The sequence below is a fragment of the Bos mutus genome, chromosome 21 (genome assembly GCF_027580195.1).
Source record: "Bos mutus isolate GX-2022 chromosome 21, NWIPB_WYAK_1.1, whole genome shotgun sequence".
NCBI classification, from domain to species: domain Eukaryota; kingdom Metazoa; phylum Chordata; class Mammalia; order Artiodactyla; family Bovidae; genus Bos; species Bos mutus.
The window spans coordinates 68,507,902-68,525,202 of record NC_091637.1 but is presented as its reverse complement, the minus strand read 5'-3'; the positions used below and the strand labels follow the sequence as shown (position 1 = coordinate 68,525,202).

General features: G+C 58.8%; 2 protein-coding genes across 8 annotated transcripts in view; one reads left to right on the top strand and one right to left on the bottom strand.

The window, feature by feature from the left end:
* BRF1 (BRF1 general transcription factor IIIB subunit) overlaps positions 1 to 17,301 on the top strand; it is a 52,136-nt gene that overhangs the window by 20,758 nt on the left and 14,077 nt on the right. For 3 of the 7 annotated variants that reach the window (XM_070358099.1, XM_070358106.1, XM_070358100.1), the window contains 2 exons: positions 7,286 to 7,317; positions 9,891 to 9,963. The exons of 1 other annotated variant lie outside the window; for it this stretch is intronic. In XM_070358099.1, the coding sequence (XP_070214200.1) occupies positions 7,286 to 7,317; positions 9,891 to 9,963 (105 nt within the window). Of the gene's footprint in view, positions 1 to 7,285; positions 7,318 to 7,993; positions 8,141 to 9,890; positions 9,964 to 13,644; positions 14,273 to 14,294; positions 17,293 to 17,301 lie in introns of those variants that run through there. 3 more of the 7 variants (XM_070358105.1, XM_070358102.1, XM_070358103.1) reach the window with 3 other exon arrangements.
* On the bottom strand, positions 10,874 to 13,507 carry BTBD6 (BTB domain containing 6). Its single transcript, XM_005910049.3, has 4 exons — positions 12,985 to 13,507; positions 12,819 to 12,909; positions 12,557 to 12,675; positions 10,874 to 12,384 (listed from the first exon to the last, which is right to left on the bottom strand). The coding sequence occupies exons 1-4, from the start codon at positions 13,362 to 13,364 to the stop codon at positions 11,352 to 11,354; spliced, it is 1,623 nt and encodes a 540-aa protein (XP_005910111.2). The 5' UTR covers positions 13,365 to 13,507; the 3' UTR covers positions 10,874 to 11,351.

Here is a 17,301-nt window from a genome sequence, read left to right as displayed (position 1 = left end):
GCTCCCTGGGCTTCATCTTTTGTAAACAGACCTCTCGATTCCAATGACGTACCATCTGTCCATCCTCTCCTTGATGAATGGTTTGTGTTCCGTTGAAGAGAGCTTTGTCCCAGTCCTGGAAGTACTCCCTTCTGGAAGCTCTTGGTTTTGCATTTCCCGCTGGAGTTGAGGACCTCTGGTCCCATGTTTGCTGTGAGGAGAGGGTCAGAGTTTGCTGCTTCCCCGGGCGTCCAGTCAGAGTGCCATCTGCTGTAGGCCGGCCCTCCCCGCATACAGTGCTGGCACCATTTCCAGCTCATGTGGGGTCTGTCTCTGACCTCTCGGACCCCTTGTGTGGGTCTGTTGGTGCCAAGACTTTCCATGGCAGGTTTATGACCCGTCTCAGAACCTGCAGTGTGAGACCTTGAAGCCCAGCTGCTGTCCTGCCTTGGAGGCATCTGGCTGTGCACGGTGGTTTCTCTGCACACGTTTTTGAATCAAATCGTACATTTCTGTGGGGAAAAAAGAAAAGAAAACAACTTCTGGGATTCCGATTGGGGTTTGTGAATCAACTTGGGTGGCGCTGACATTCACGGACGACAGCGACTCTTCCAGTGAACGCCCCTCGTCTCCTGCGGGCGTTCTCTGCTCTGTCATTCTTGAGGAGGAGGCCTTAACCTTTGTTCGTTAGAGTTATTTCTCGGTATTTGTGTGTTGAGCTAAGGTAAACACTGTCTTTTGCTCCTGGTGTACAGAAGTATAGCGGTATGTTGAAAATACAGAATTCAGTGACGAATCTTGGCGTTGAACTTGGGGAGCGTGCTCAGCTGTGTCTGCCGCTGCCGCAGTCTCCGCCGGTCACTCAGCTGTCTGAGGCCCGCCTCGGTGCCCCGTGGTGTAAGGCGTGAGGGGGCATCCCCGCCTCCGGAGCCGTTTCCAGCGCTTTGCTGCAGACGCCTGCTCTGGGCTTCCTGTCGATGGCTTTATCAGATACCAGGCTGGGCGTCTCCTTTTTCCTGGTCACCAAGAGCTCTTATTGTGAAGGGCGCTGGCTCGTCTATGTATTCATTGGTGTGCGCATCACGTGCCGTAATCTTTCCCCTCAATCTGCACTGAGGTGAAGTACACTGATTTTTACTTTTCGGCCGTGCTTCGCAGCGTTCGGGATCTTAGCTCCCTCGCAGCTTTGCTCGGTTGTGCTTTGCAAGGCCTTTGTCCGGTTGTTACTTCCGAGACCAGAGCACCGGAGCCGGGTCACCCTTGAAGCCCCGTTTCCCTCCGTCTGCGGCCTTGTGGTGGCGGCTCCTCTGTCGCGTCTCGGTTTGTGATTTTGCCGTTTTTCTTCTTTGATCTATGTTGCTAGGGGCTTGCCAGTTTTCTTAGTCTTTTTCTTGGTAATGGCTTTGTTGAGATGCAGTCCACACGGTGAGTTGTGTGAGTCGGTGGTATTCGGTCACACTCACGCGGCGTGCAGCCGTCACCACATCAGTGCTAGACCGCCGCCGCGCCTCCGACAGCACTCGGGCCTCGGCAAGCAGCAGCCTGCTTCCTGTTGCTCTCCGTTTGCCTGTCGACTTTCACGCAAGTGGGACCCTGTGAGCCGCCCTGGAGCTCTGCGTTTAGCTCGAGAGGCACTGCCAGCCTGCTTTCCGGTGCTGGACTGTGTTGCGCCCGCACCAGCCGTGCAGGACGGCTCAGTTCCTCTGCAGCCTCACCAGCGCGCTCTCAGTCTTCGCAAAAGAACCACACTTTGGCTTTGTTTATCTGTAGGGTACGTTTATTTTTTATTTCATTGATTTCTGCTTATTACTTCTTTCCTTCTAATTTCTTTAGATTTAATTTGCTGTTTTCCAGCTTCCTTAGGTTCTTAATTTTCATTTTTCTGCTTTTCCTACTGTAAGCATTTGAGACTATAAGCTTCTCTCTGGGCAGTTAGGTGGCATCGCACTATTCTGATGTGTTTTGTGGCCAGTGCACAGTGTTTTCTGATTCCCGTCTTCATTTCTTTAAGGAGACATTGAGTCGTATTTACGAGTGTGCCGCCTGCTTTGGAACCAGTTGCGGGTTCTGGAGCTCTCTGTGTCATCGCTGTCTCGTGTGGTTCCTGTGTGGCCAGACGGCAGGCACTGACGCGTCCCCTTTCCCCGGGCCTGGGACCTGACTTCCGGCTCAGCGTACCATCTGTTTTGGTGGCCGTGCCACGGGCACTTCAAAGGAACGGACGGGTGTCTGCAGCTGTCGGACGGAGCGGTGTGTGAACGTCCGTGCGGTCAGGCTGGTTAGCTGCGCTCAGATCAGCCTCGTCCGTGCGGTCAGGCTGGTTAGCTGCGCTCAGATCAGCCTCGTCCGTGCGGTCAGGCTGGTTAGCTGCGCTCAGATCAGCCTCGCTGGTGCTTCTGTCCCCTCGTTCTGAAGGAAGAGTTTGAAACTCCTGCTGCCGATGAGGACTGACACGCTTTTCCTTTTATCTCGTTGGGTCCGCGTTGTATTCTGATGCTGGGTTTTAGAGGGTACAGATTCAGGGTCCTGTGTCTTCCTGGTGGGAGTGACGCCGGCTGCTGTGAAGCGTGGGTCCCTGTCTCCACGCTTCCCCTTAGGCGCTCCTGTGTCGGCGTTGGTGCAGCAAGACCCCTTTCCTGTGCTGCGGACGCACACAGTCTGTCTTTTTCCATATTTTAACATTCGGTCCTCGCTGTGTCTAAGGCCTGTCGGTTACAAGCAGCATGTGACTGCCTGTACTGAAGTGGACTCAGGCCCCCTGCCTGCGCGCGGTAAAGCCCCCCACAGCCAGGGGAAGGAAGGGCAGCGGGCGGGCTTCGCCGCCTCCTGTCGGTGGTGATGGGTGTCGTCCCGTATCACTGAGCTTCTGTCTTTGTTTCAGTTTGACTCTGATGTACTTAGATGTGGTTTCTTTGGTACTTGACTAGCTCCTGGAATTTGAGACTTTTGTCTGTTTGGGGAGGATCTTGGGAGGTATCTTTTTAAGCACGGTTTCTCCCCCTTCTTACCCTGTTCCCTTTCAGGACTCCGGGGGTTGTGGTTCAGTCGCTCTTTGTGACCCCATGGAGTATGGCAGGCCAGGCTTCCCTGTCCTTCCCTGTCTCCCAGAGTTTGCTCAAACTCATGTCCATTGAGTCGGTGATGCCATCCAACCATCTCATCCTCTGTTGCCCCCTTCTCCTCCTGCCCTCAATCTTTCCCAGCATCAGGGTCTTTTCCAGTGAGTCGTCTCTTCGCATCAGGTGGCAAACGCATTGGAGCTTCAGTATCAATATCAGTCCTTCCAATGAACATTCAGGACTGATTTCCTCTAGGACTGACTGGTGTGAACTCTTTGCAGTCCAAGAGACTCTCAAGAATCTTCTCCAGCCCCACAGTTTGAAAGCAGCAATTCTTCGCTCAGCTTTCTGTGTAGTCCAACTCTCACATCCATACATGACTACTGGAAAAACTGTAGCTTTGACTGTACAGACCTTGTTGGCAAACCAACATCTCTGCTTTTTAGTATGCTGTCTAGGTTTTGTCGTAGCTTCTCTTCCAAGGAGCAAGGACTCCAGTTCCATGCACGTTAGACCCTCTCCTCGCGCCTCGGGCTGCGCTTTGTTTTCCGTGCTTTCTCTCTCTTTCCTCTCCCTGAATGTTGTCCCGCGCGTACCTTGAGTTCGTCCATCCTTTCTTTCGCTGTGTGTCACTGGATGTTAGACCAGTCTGTTGACTTCCTAACTTCAGGGATTGTTTCCCATTAGACTCTTCTATTAGATCCCAGCTCTTTGGTAAGGCCTTCCATGTCTGGAGTTAGCTCCATGACTGAGGGTCTTTAATAGTGAGTTTTCCTTTGGTTTTGGAGCTCTGGTCTGTTATCACACTTATATCCGCTTATCTGTTGTCTGAGTTTTCTTTTGGTTTTGGGGCTCTGCTTCTGTCTGTTACCACACTTATGTGTGCGTTATCTGTTGTCTGAGTTTTCTTTTGGTTTTGGGGCTCTGCTTCTGTCTGTTATCACACTTATGTGTGCGTTAGTTGCTGAGTACTGTCTGACTCTTTGTGACCCCATGGACTGTAGCCCACCAGGCTCCTCTGTCCATGGAATCCTCCAGGCAAGAATACTGGAGTGGGTAGCCATTCCCTTCTCCTGGGGATCTTCCCAACTCAGGGATCAAATGCAGGTCTCCTGCATTGCAGGTGGATTCTGTACCGTCTGAGTCACCAGGGAAAAAGTTTTTATAGAGTTGCTGGATATAGTATTTGAAAACTTGTGGCAGCTATGGGTATTTCTCGCCCAGAAGGGCTGTCGTTTGCTCTGGCAGGCAGAGAGCCAGGGCCGCCTGTCTGGGCCTCACTGTGTGTCTCCGGGTGCTTGGTGCAGGACCTGGGCAGGACCCGCTGGAGCCATCGCGGGGGTCTCTGCCCGCTTTTGCCCCTGGGAGCTGACTGCTGCTGGCCGTGGCATGGAGCCTGTGCACCCTCGTGCCCATGCGGAGCAGGAGCTGACCAGGCTTGGGGGAGCTGTGTGCGTGGCGTTGGGCCCACTGCTTAACAGTTGGGCCCCTCAAGGCTGGCTGCCTTGGAATTCCTGGTGAGACTGTGTGAGCTCCAGGATGTGGCCTGGGCCTTGGCCTCCTGCCCTCGGGGCGACCGGAGCCGGAGCCGCCAGCAGGCCCTGGCCTTTCCAGGTTTCTAGGCTCGTGCCCTTGGGTGCCCTTGGGTGCGGCTCCTGGTTGCTTCCCTGTGCTTTCCAAGAGCTGCTTGCGCTTTATCTGGCTTTTAAGCCTGCTCTTCACAGCACGGCCACTCTCCTGTTTCATTGTGGCTGGAAGTGAAGTTGCCAAAGCAGACTGCTGCTTCCCACTCTCCCACTGCCAGCTGGTGTCTGGGCGCCGTTGGCCCTTGCTGCACTCTCCCGAATGACTTCTGGACTTCCTGTAGGGCCGGGCGTCACCGCCAGGTAGAACTGGTACGGCAGGATGCCAGGGTGCGGTGTCCGGCGGCCTCTGTCCTTGGCAGGGCGTGGCTGTGAGCTGCTGCTGTCAACAGAGCTGAGCGCTGGCTTGTGAGTGACTGCCCGCCGGTGCCAGCCGCCTGAGGTTGGGCTCACCGAGCAGGGAGCCCCGTGGTGGCAGAGGCGGGCAGAGGGGGCCGGGTGGGCACCGGACAGTCACCCTTTGATGGCGTTGCTGCTCAAGGGCCGCAAATGCCGTTTCGTTTTAACTTGATTAAAGGTTGAATCCCAATTTCCTTTTTAAAATACACACATTCCCCCCCCCATCATTTTATTATGAAAACTCAAACACACGGGAAGTTGAGACGGTTGATGATACAGTGGGAAGCCCCGACCCCACCTCGCACACACGCCGCGCGCACACCCCGCCTGCGCTCCCCTGCTTCCGCCCGCTGGTCTCGGCCTGTCTTCTTGGCATTTTTCAAAGTAAGGTGCAGACATCCGCCTGCTGTCCCCAAGCCCTTCAGCAGGCGGGTTATTACCTGACTAGATCCCAGTGTTTGTTTATGGTTCTTCTTTCCTTTTAAGGCAAAACTGGCATGAAATGAAATGCACAAGCCTTGGTCGTGCCCTCGGATGCGTTCTGATGAGCACTCGGGTCTGTGTGACCAGCTCCTCCTCCAGGGAGCAGGGCGGTGCCGGCAGCCCACCCCGAGGCACCCACGCTCCTGGAGCCCCATGGGTTCGTTTGGCTTGTTCTGGAATGCCCTGCCCGGGAAGCACGTGTGCGCCCGTCTCGAGTGTGTGACAGGTGGTCCCCGCTGCTCCCGTCTTTGCTCTCGTGCTTGAAGTCCTGTGACTTCAGCCTTCTTGGGGCATGTGCGTGGCCGGGCGTGGGCTCCACTGCTCGTTGTCCTGAGAGCTGGAAGGCCCTCCCACAGAGCCGCTGTCCCTGCCGTCGGTGTGGGGCCACTTTGAGCTCCTGTGGGGGCTCTTTGCTTCTCTTCGTGACATACCTGTTCAAAACTTTTTTTGCCCATTTTTGGGGCATTCACTTTATCTGTATCATTTCTAAAACAGACTTCATTTTAAGAGCAGCGTTGGGTCTATGAAGTTGTGCTGAGCGCCACGTTCCCCACCCCACGCAGAGCTTCCCTGTTACCCACTCGCACAGAGAGCTCTGTGTTTGGCGGACACACGTTGGTCGTTTCTGTTGGCCGATGTCCACAGCCGCCCTGAGGGCTCACTCTTGGTGGCCACACTCCTGGGCGTGACCAGTGAGAGAGGCCGTGTGTCCCCCATGGTGGAGGCATGCAGCCGCTCCCCTCCCCTGAGGACCCCGCTCCCCACCCGCCCACCGCCCAGCCCTTGGCGGCCGCGGGCGTCTGCTGTCCTTCCTTCGCTGTGATGTTGTTGGGGCCTGACAGCGCCTGGTCTCTTGGCTGAGTCCGCTGCTTCTGTGGCCACTGACTCCTGCTCGTGTGTTTACTGTGGCCGTCCTTTCGTTTCTTGTGATTTCACTTGTTTTGTTTTCAAAGTTCTCACCAGTGTTGGTCTGCACTGCAGTCTTACTTGTCTCGCTGCGCTCCCCGATGAAGGGCCTGTCTTCAGAGACTGAGGAACAAGGTGCCTTTTATTCAAGGACCTTGGCGGTCACGCTCAGAGCTTGCTGCCTGTTGGAATGAGGCTGTGGCTTCGGGGCTTCCGTCCCTCTTTCCCTCTGGACGCCCGCTCCGGGCTCTGGTTCAGCGTCACCAGATACTTTCTCAGTTACTTCTCAAAGCCTCAGCATGAACAACACTAAATTCACTTCATTCGACGAGCTGCTTTTCTCAGGGGCTCATGTCTTGTATATAGTTCTGTGTGTGTGGCTGGCTAGGTTTTGACTCACTTAGGGCATTTTCTGATTACTCCTTGCTCATGTACTGACAGTGAGGACTGGGCCTATGCCAGAGTCCCCACAGCTGTCCCCTGGGGACCAGGACCGTGGCAGTGCCTGCCGGCCACCCGGGGGTCCCGAGTGTGTGTGTGTCTGCCCCCCTGCCTGGTGCCCAGCAGGCGCTCGGTGGGTGCTCGCGGGGCACCGTCGCGAGTGTGGCCGTGCTCGTGGGGCAGGCAGGGCAGGGCCCGTGCAGATGCGGAGGCTGCCCGCACAGGCGGTTGTGCTCCGGGGGCCATGTTGTACCCCTCGCCTGCCCCAGCCCCGCCCCCGTCCTGGTGGAGACTCACTGCTGCCCGCAGCGTGGCTGCCCACTCTGGATCGCCGTCCCGTGTGGAGCCTGGATCTACAGCCAGGGTCTGCCTCCCGGGGACCGTGCGGCGGCCGGCGCCTGTGGGCCTGCTGGTTTCTCCTTGACTCCCACGCAGACATGCTCCTCGACCTCAGCGACCTGCTCCAGGTAGATGAACCCCCCCGCCCCAGCCCTGCTCAGGCCCCGCCCGCCCCGGCTGGGAGGGTCCACAGGCGAAGGACGCGGAGGGCCTGGGTCTCAGTTTGGAAACTGGCAAACGGAATGGGTAGGGGGTGGTGGCGTCCCAGGGGCTGGTTGTAGAACCACAGGAGAGGCCCAGGTGACCTCTGTCCAAGGCGAGGGACGTTCTTCAAAGAACAAAATGGACTCACGTGTACATTTAAACAGTGTAACAGCTTATGTTAATACTTGCAGTCTATTTAGAGAAACTTGCTTTCTGGGTTCCTCATTTCCAAATGACTGATGGTAACAGCAAGACCACCAACGGGGATACCCGTGTGGATGGGATGCTCATGGGGAGGGGCCACCTCCAGGTTGGGGCCACTGTGGTCTGCACGTGCCCTGGTTATGGCGCTGGGTGAGTTTGGGCTCGGTGGGTCTCGCCACTGAGGACTTGGAAAGAAACTAACTTTTCCTTACTATGTCAGGGAAAGCAGATATGACCGGTGTGAGGATGCACGCAAAGTGCCCAGGGATCCCCCCGCTCCCAAAGGAAGCTGGCCCAGGGCTGGGCCTTCAGCAGTCCCAGGGCAGGCAGGCAGGCCTGCACTGACCTCAGAGACTACCTGTATAAACGGCATTTCTCAGCAGCCCTGCTGAAACGTTCTGGGGTCACCCTGGAAAGAATCCCTGGAACCATGAAAATCCAGTTCTCCACTTACTGTGGTCAGGGCAAGTCCACGTGGCCAGGTTTCCTTCCTGGCGATGCCTCAGGACAGCACTCCGGAAGCACTTGGGCGCCACTTGGAAGGTAGAGGGAGGTATCCCGGTGCTTCCTGCTTCACACCTTGGGGAGCGGGACAGTCAGAGCTGGGGTGAGAGGTGACGGAGCAGTGCTCCCCTCCCCTGGGCTGGGTCAGGGCCAGCGGGACCCCGTGCGTGCAGGCTGCACCCACACAGTTCGCACACCTCAGGGGGAGGGTGGGCCTCGGGCCCTTTGTCCTGAGCGGAACCCAGCCTGAGCACCAGGAAGGTAGGAGGGACCTGGCAGCCGTGAGCCCGGCCCTTCCAGGGTGTGAGGCCGGGACAGGCTTAGCATGCTCGGGACGTGTCTGCACTTAACTGTGGGCATCGTGCGCACATGTCGAGGGAGGTCCTGCCCAGAGGGCTCCCACTGCCCAGGGCTGACCGCTCAGTGGATGTGCGGGAAGGCTCAGGACTCGGTCATCCACACTCTCATACATGCCCAGGCGAGCACCTCCCTGGCTGAGCTCACAGCTGACGGCCGCTGGCAGGAGCCGGGGGCAACTGCTGTGCCCTGAGGATCCTGAGAGGAGGTCCCTTTGTCCCTCCCCACCCCCTCATAGTGAGACGGACCTGGGGCCACCCACAGCCAGCTGCAGACTCAGAAGTTACACTCAAAGTGTCAGTGTCTTGACTTGTAAAGAATACTGATGGCAGTGAGCACCTCTGACAATAACCACACGTTTTACACGCGTGTCCTTTTAAAAACCTGATCTTCCGCTTGAAGGGTGCGCTGTTCAGGGCACCCTTTCCTACAGCACTCAGGCTTCATCTGCCTGGGTCGTGGGACCGGGTGCAGGGCTGTGACGGGCGGGCAGTGTCAGGGACGTGCTGCAGGGAGCGTGGGGACGGACACTGGCTGGTCAGCCCCGTCCCAGCCCGAGGGGAGGCGGCGGTCAGCAAGGCAGGGACCCGGCAGAGGGATGCACCAACACGCTGGAGTCCGGCCTGGGCAGGGTGCCCTCAGGAGGCCCCTCTGGGAGCCACAGCCCTTTGGGTGGGGTCAGACGAGGGCAGAGAGTAGCTGCCAGTGGGGTGAGCAGGGTGGTCTGGGCCCGACTGGTGCCCACAGGGACCCCGATCGCCTCTCCTAAGAGGGCTCAGTGCCCCACTCCAGGCGCCTGTGTGTGCTGTCCGCGGGCCCTGTGACGGGAGGCCCGCCAGGCCCTCATTCGGCCACCTCAGCACTGTGCCTGGCATCCTCCTGGGGGCTGGCCAAGGGGCCCACAGGCTAGACTTGATCGGGGGAGGGGGCCCTCTAGGGAGTCAGAGCGGAGGGTCAGAGCCAGCGCTCGGCGAGGCCCAGGTCCTGTAGGGGACTGGGGTGGACAGGTGGGAGACGGGGGGCTCTGTCCCCTCAAGCTGGGATGGTGAGACACCCGGCATGGGCCTGGGCAGGGCTTGGCCCTCGAGGGGTGAGCAGGCAGGGCACTCAGGTCTGCAGACCCACCGCCACGCCCTGTGGGGACGCGACAAGGATGCCCTGGGGAGTGGGTGGAGGGGTGGCCTGGGCCCCACTGTCCCGGCGCCTTGGGCTCTGGAGAATTCTGCTGAGTCAGCTGTCCTGCAGGCAGCTTTCCTTCTCAGCAAAGTCAGCTGCCACTGAGACCGTGAGTCTTAAAGAACCACCTGGACGAGGGGTGGGGGCGCCCCAGGCTGCCGTGGGGCCAGCAGGGCCGCTCGCTGCTGATGGAGGCGCACGCGCGCTCCCGCTGCCGCTGCCGAGGGCTGTCCTGAGCCGCATTTCTTTATGACAGGTGAACGTTTACGTGCTGGGCAAGACATTCCTCCTCCTGGCGAGAGAGCTCTGCATCAACGCGCCCGCCATAGGTACCGTGGGGCCCGTGGGGCGGGAGGGCGGTACGCGGGATGAGGACCCGCAGGGGGGCCACTGGCGCCTGGAACCCGCCTCCCATGAAAGCAGAATGCCGCGGTCAGTCCCCGGCAGGTGCGAGTGGGACCCCTGTAACAAGGGCCTCGTGGACGGCAAGGCTCCCGCGGACCACCAGCCTTTCCGTCAGGGTGGGCCTATACGGGAGCTTCACCACGGGGACCGCTTTTACCGTCGGCTGGAGGGACTGCTCCGTTGCCCACGGGTGTCTAGAAGCACATTTTCTTGTACTAAGGATGTAGCATGCAGAGCCCTGGGGGGTGGGCAGACGCTGTAGTTCTGCCTCCCTACCCCCCCCACCCCCCCAACCCCCACCCCCCCCACCCCCCCACCCGCCCAGGATGTCCCCTGGGGCCGGGGCGGAGATCCACTAGGTCGGGCATCCTCCTCTGACGGGGCTGTATGCTTGTGCTGAGACACACGGCGCATCCCTCTGGGATCAAGCGGAGGTTTTCCAAGGACAAAGTAACTGGCCTGGAGTTTGTGGCACAGGAGCACAGAGGCAAGAGGCCCGAGGGGCCTGCCTGAGCCCACAGGCTGCCCGTGACCCTGAGGTGGCAGGTCTGCTCTTGGGGGCTGGAGCCCCGAGCCCTGCAGAGAACCAACCCCGCTTCCGCCCCCACATCAGAGCCAGACGGGATGACTTTGAGCGGCGAGTGACAGTTTGGAAGGCAGACACGACCTGATGCCTTTCTCCAGGGTAGTCTGGCTGCAGTCCAGAAAGCAAACCCTCCTGGGTGGAGGCCCAGCTGCCAGCAGAGGGCACACCCCGGGCAGGTGGGTCCGTGGGACTGCTTGCTGACCTGTTTGTGCCGTCAGGCCCGTGAGACCTGCAGTCATTCACGTGTGTGTGGTTCTTGTTTTGTTAAAACTTTATTATGAAAATCCACTTAAATAGGTGAACTACTGGAAGTGACTTTTCCCGTTTTGGATTTGAAGATAAGGTCTTAAGCTCAGAACCACTTAGAATAGAATCCAAGAGGACAAGAGAGAAGGCAGAGCCCTCACAGCAGGTGGGAGGCGACACTGAGGGGAACCTGGGGCCTGCCTTGCACCCCCAAACCCGCCCTCCACCTGAGATGCACACCCCACTGTACAGGAGGTGCCTGTGAGGCCGGCCCGACAGCCACGGCTCAGGGACCAAGGCTCTGGCTGGGGAGGGGGGCATCCGCGTCACACCCCAGGCTCTGGCTAACCACACACAGGAGACAGGCCGCAAGGGCAGCCCGGCCAGAGCAGAGTGCCCCCTGCCTCCCTGCACTCTCGGTCCCTTGCTGGCTGCAGAGACAGGGCTCACCCCTCACAGCGTGGCTGGCCCCCGGGCGCCTCAGGCGTAGAAGATGAGCTCGGGGATCTGCCCGCCCTGGACCCCGGTCCCATTGGTGCTGTCGGAGGAGCACTGGAACTGGAAGGTCACCTTGCCGCACTGTACCTCCGTCATGCCCTCCTGCCCAAAGTAGCTGAGCTCACTGCCATCCAGGACAGCGCTGGCCGTGTAGAACGTGTCCTGCTCCACCTGCACGGGGTGTTCAAACCAGACTGAGAAGGTGTTGCTAGAGCCGTCAGAGACAAACTTGGTCAGGTTCTGCGCTAGGACCACCCCCAGCCGCTTGAGTTCGATCTTCACGCTGTACTCGGCTTTCCCAGAGCTAGAGCCGTATAAGCCCAGCCCGGCGACAAAGACTCTCCTGTCCACGGCAAACTGGATGCTGTCGCAGCGCCCGCGGTAGCGCCACTGGTTGCTGCGGTAGGCAGAGGACTGGAAGCGGTGGCACCTCTGGGGCGCGAGGCCCTTCCTCTTGGTCAGGGGGAACTCGAGGAGGGGCTTGTTGGCCGCTGTGTACCACAGGAAGATGTTGTGGGTCTCTTCCAGTGTCAGGATGTCTGACTGGGCGGCGCCATTAGCAAACTCCTCCAGGGTCATGGTCGGAATCCGGACCAGGTAGAGGGCGGGCCCCAGCACGTGCCTCTTGTTGCGAGGGGTGGCGGGCAGGCCCTGCCTCTTGCACTCGGCCTCCGCCCAGCTCAGGACCGCTTCGAAAACCACGGCCTCCTTGGTGTTGAGGGCCTCCCGTGTGACGATGATCTCCAGCGTCTGCCAGTCAATCTCACAGAAGCCTTCGGACCTCAGGGCCATCTCAGCCTGCGCGTCGATGACCTCCCAGCAGCGCTGGGTCAGCTCGGGCTCCTCAAACAGTCGGCTCTGCGATAGCAGGACACAGGCATTTTTGGCTTCCAGACTCGTCTCCAGAAAGTTGACACAGGCTTTTGCTAAGGCGGGGACAATGTACTTCTTGGCAGCGTAGAGGGTAGCCAGCACCGTGTCAGCTTCCAGGTCAATCTCGTCACTGTACATGTACCTAGGCAGGATGGGGGCAGAGTCATGGGCAGCACCAGGCACTCTGGGCACCAAGGGCCCAGCAGAGGAGCCCATCTGTCCTTGTGGACTTTCAGGAAGCTCCAGGCAGCTGGCTGGAAGAACCAGACAGCAAGGAACCGCCCCATCCTCCCACCCTCATGCGGTAGACTTACTTCAACAAGATGAGAAAAGCTGCAGGTTCCACGTCGGGGATGTGGATTTCTGACTTGACTTCTGCCAGGTCGCCGTAAAACATGGCATAGAAGACAGAGCTACCCACGGCCAAGACATACTGTGGACGAGAGAGGCAGAGCGCGGCCCTGAGCCCTGGGCCCTCCCTGCCCCCAGCGGCTGCCACACCCTAGAAGACGACCGTCCATCCTCCGGAGGCGGCCGGTCGCCTTTGGGAGCGCACAGGGCCGAACCTCTACCAACCTTGTGGGCAGGCACCCTCCGGGCCGCGCCCGGGGGCCCCACGACGAAGTGCACGTCGGCCATGAGCTCGTTGTTGAACATCAGCGCGTTCCTGCAAAGGGCAGAGGCACAGGACACTCGGGCTCAGGCCGCGCGGGCGGGGCGGGGCGGGTGGGCCCGGGCTCACCTCTCGCGCAAGGTCGGGTGGAAGGACTGCCAGTTGGGGCTCTCCGGGTTGTTGTTGTCGGGCGGCGGCGGCGCGGGCGCGGGCGGCGGCGGCGCGGGCAGCGGGGCGCTGGGCCGGCCCTTCCTGCCCGCGGCGGCGGCGGCGGCGGCGGCATTGCTGTTGGCGATGTCTGTGGCGGTGGCGGCGGCCGCGGCTGCGGCGCTGGCGGGCGCGTAGAGCTCCGCGGCCATCTTCGCGGGCAGGGCGGCCTCCGCACGCGGGAGCGGCGCGCCGTGAGCCCTCGCGCCGCGCCGGGGCCTCGGGGGCGGCTCTGCGAGCACCAGGAGCGCGGTGAGGCACTGCGCCACTCGGCCGTGCAGGCAGGCCAGGGGCAGCAGCATGGGGCCGCGGCGGCCGCGCGCGCGGGGTCCCGGCCTGCCCGGGGCGGCGGGACCTGCTCCCTCGGGCCGCCCCGCCCGCCGGGCCGGAGCCTTCAGCCCGCACCGCCGCGGCCACCGCGCGTCACGTCGCGCCACGGCCCCGCCCCGCGCGGCCGACGTGCCTGCGGCCCCGCCCCTCCCCGCCCCGCGCGGCCGACGTGCCCCTGGCCCCGCCCCGCGCGGGCACTTGCTAGAACCGGGCCTTGCGGTCGGGCTTGGAGATGAGGGCGCGGGCAGGGGCGCCGCTGGTCTGAGCGCGGCCAGTCTCTGCGCAAGACCCAGGAGTGGGGGCCGTGCCCCTATCAGGCCCGCCGCGCGCACAGCCTCGGCGCCTGTGCCGTCCGCTGGACCGCTGGGCGGTCCTGGGCAGGGGCAGGTGCGGGCGGGTCGAGAGGGGCCCCGCGACGACCCCACGGGCCGCCGTCCTGACCGTGCAGTGAGGCGCTGCCTCGCGGGGGGCCTCCAGCCCCTGGTGGTCGGTGATGTGGTGCAGCCCGTCAGCTGCGCTGGGTTCTCTCTGGGCCTCTGCAGAAAAGTCTCTCCGGCTGCTTGGTCCGTTTCTGAATCGGGTGGTTTTGTCATTCCTTAGACTTGCCCGTTCTCTGCCTGTTCTGGAGATATGCGGGCTTGTTGTTGCTCTTTACTTGCTCAGTCGTGTCCTACTCGTTGCGACCCCACGGACTGCAGCGCCCCAGGCTCTTCTGTCATGGGATTCTCCAGGAAAGAGCCCTGGAGCGGGTTGACATACCTTCCTCAAGGGGATCTTCCCGACCCAGAGATCGAACCCACGTCTCCTGCATTGCAGACGGACTCTTTGACCTCAGAGCCACAAGAGAAGTCCGTGATTTGCAGATACGTTCTCTCGTTTTGTACGTTGCATTTTTCACTCTGTTAACGGTTTCCGTTGCTTCACGGAGGGTCTTAGGTTTGTCCCAGTCCTGTTTCTGTCTGTTTTCTCTTTTGCTGTCATGGTCAGGAAGTCGTCTGCATTCCAACATCATGCTCGTCCTCTCTTTTCTTCCAGGAGACTGACGGTTTCATGTCCTACGGTTAGATCTTTAATCCGTTTGGAGCTGATACTTGTATGTGATGTGTGAGGTGGAGGTCCACCTTTTTTCTGTTGTTTATGGGTATCTGATTTTCCCAGCACCATTCGTTGAAGACATGACCCTGCCCCCATTGTGCAGTCTTGACATCCTCATCAGAGGCTCTGTGGCACTGCTCCTGTGTATCTGTCTTTGTACCAGCACCATACTGTTTTCCGTTTTATCTTCTGAAATTCTTTCCTGGTGAAGGTAACATTTGTTTTTTCATTACTTTATTACTGCTTTTTACCTATATTTTTTATTTAGAAGAAGTATTTCCGTTTCCCATTTTTTAGTCCTCTTTGCAGCATTTATATGGTCTGTTGTCATTGCTGTTTTTCCACACCAGTTGGCAGAAGGGAGCTTAGTTTCCCAACCAGGGATTGAACCCTGCATCCCCCTGAGTTGGAAGTACGTAGTCTTAACAACTGGACCACCAAGGAAGTCTCTGGGGGGTTTTAAATTAACTTTCTTTTAAGTTTAATACTGTTAAGGAACAAAGTATCATTAATTTACAGTATTGTGTGACTCGCGTATACAGCTGCATGAGTCAGTTTTATATATGTATATACCCACTCCAGTACTCTTGTCTGGCAAATCCCACGGACGGAGGAGCCTGTTAGGCTGCAGTACATGGGGTCGCTAGGAGTCGGACACGACTGAGCGACTTCACTTTCACGCATTGGAGAAGGAAATGGCAACCCACTCCAGTGTTCTTGCCTGGAGAATCCCAGGGATGGCAGAGCCTAGTAGGCTGCCATCTATGGGGTCGCACAGAGTCGGACACAACTGAAGCGACTTAGCAGCAGCAGCAGCAGGGAGTTTCTTTACTACACGGTCAGTTTTTAAAACTTTTCTGCAGACTTTGGGAAAGGATGAGCGCTCTTCATCGGCGTTGACTTTAGGAGTCAGCTGTTGCGCTGAACCCGTGGTGGCCCCGGTTTCCCGTTGGGTGTTTCCCCCACTAGCCATGCTGTGGAATCTGAGAGACGTGCGTTAAAAATCCTACATCACTGTGGTTATGTTACAGTCTTACATCAAGTGTGGAAATGTCTGTTTCTAGCAGTTTTTGCTTTATTTAGTACTTTCTGAGTCCGTGTGTCTTACAGGTGTGTGACTGTCCTGTGTCCTTTAAGATGTTGGGTCCTTTCCCTCATAACACCCTCGCCCTGGCCCGCGCACCTCCCTTGCCTTGGGTCCTGTGTTGCTGTGCCCTTCACAGCTGCCCTTCTCCTCCTGGTGACCCTGCTTCAGGGGCCCAGAATGGCCTTTTGATCTTGACCTTTTGCATTACTTGTAGCTGCCTCTTATGAACACTGCATTCTGGATTTAGCGTTTTTGTCCAAGCCCACTAGGGAATTTCTGGAGTAGGAAATGGCAACCCACTCCAGTATTATTGCTTGGAAAATCCCATGGACAGAGGAGCCTGGTGGACTACAGTCCATTGGGCCACAGAAAGCCGGACACGACCGAGCGTCTGAGCACTAGGGAATTTAGCTTCTGTCATGTGATCTATACTTGAGGCTTCTCATTTTCTCCCAGCTTTTCTTCTTTTCCCTACATTAAATGCCCCAGCCACTTCACACCTACCCCAGGCTGCTGGCATATTTGTCTTGAATTTTCCCAGTACTTTTAGGCTTACGGTTTTCTATTTTAGGAATAATCAGTGTCAAAGTTGTACTCAAATCAAGATAAGATCTTTTAATATGCATGTAATTTAATCCTCAGTTCTGATATGTTTTCTCTTATTAAAAAATATTTACAAATGTTAGTAGTTATACTTCTAAGATATATGTTTTTCTCCCATAATCAAATCACCCCCAAAACTCCAAACCAACATACCCACAGTGGAAGTGGGTGAAGCTCCAGACTGCCTAGACCCCGTGACTCTGCCATGCTGCTTGCACAGTGTCTTTTGAAGGGGTTAAGTGGTCGTAGCTGCCTGCTGTCAGCCTAAACCAGCCAGCTCTCTCATCAGCAAAGGAAGTGTACTTGGGAGTGGCAGAGGACAAGCTGTGGCCAGCTGGCCGTGGGTGGGTCCTACAGGCAGTGGAGGGGAACCTCACTGGGCAGACAGGAGGAGGAGGTTGGGCGCTTTGAGGGTCTGTTGAGGACGGCGAGGGCCGGGGGGCGGCTGCTTCCCCTTGGCCGGGCTCCCTTCCTCGTCGCAGGGACAGCGCCTCCCTGCCCCGGGTGTACAGCAAGCATGGGGGAGGCCTGTGCGGAAGAGCGCCCCTGCGGGGCTCCGCCTTGTCCCCTGCGGCTCCCCTGCTTGTTTGCTCGCTCTGCTGCGCTGCTGGCTGCACTGTTGGCTGTCGGGATCGGCTGGAGGTGCCGCTCCTGCCAGTCTTGCCGTCAGAGCAGAGAGGGCCTGCCTGGATCCCGTGGGCCTTACGGGACCCGGGCTGCTTCCAGGCGGCCAGTCTGCGTCCTCAGAAGCCTTCCCCGGTCCTTTCCGCGAGCCACGGCTGACGGTGGAAGAGCTGCCTGTAGGGTCCCGGGGCCAGAGCCGCCCCCAGGGCCCTCACAGACGCAGCCGAGCCCAGGAGGACGGTGCTGGGTACTGGTCAGGGCCGGGGTCTCTGCCGCCGCTGCTTGCGCTGCTGTCGGACACGTGAGGGGAGCCGATCAGCCCCTTCTCTGCTGGGCCTCCCTCCTGGAGCCTGCTCCTCAGGCCTCCACCATGCCCCGAGAAGCACAGCCTTGCTTGATGATTGTGTCCAAAGGAGGTCTCAGCCCAGGACTCGGTCACAGAACCCCGGATGGTTTCCTCATTATCTGTGGCAGGCCTGACAGCTAGCCAGGTTTGTTGC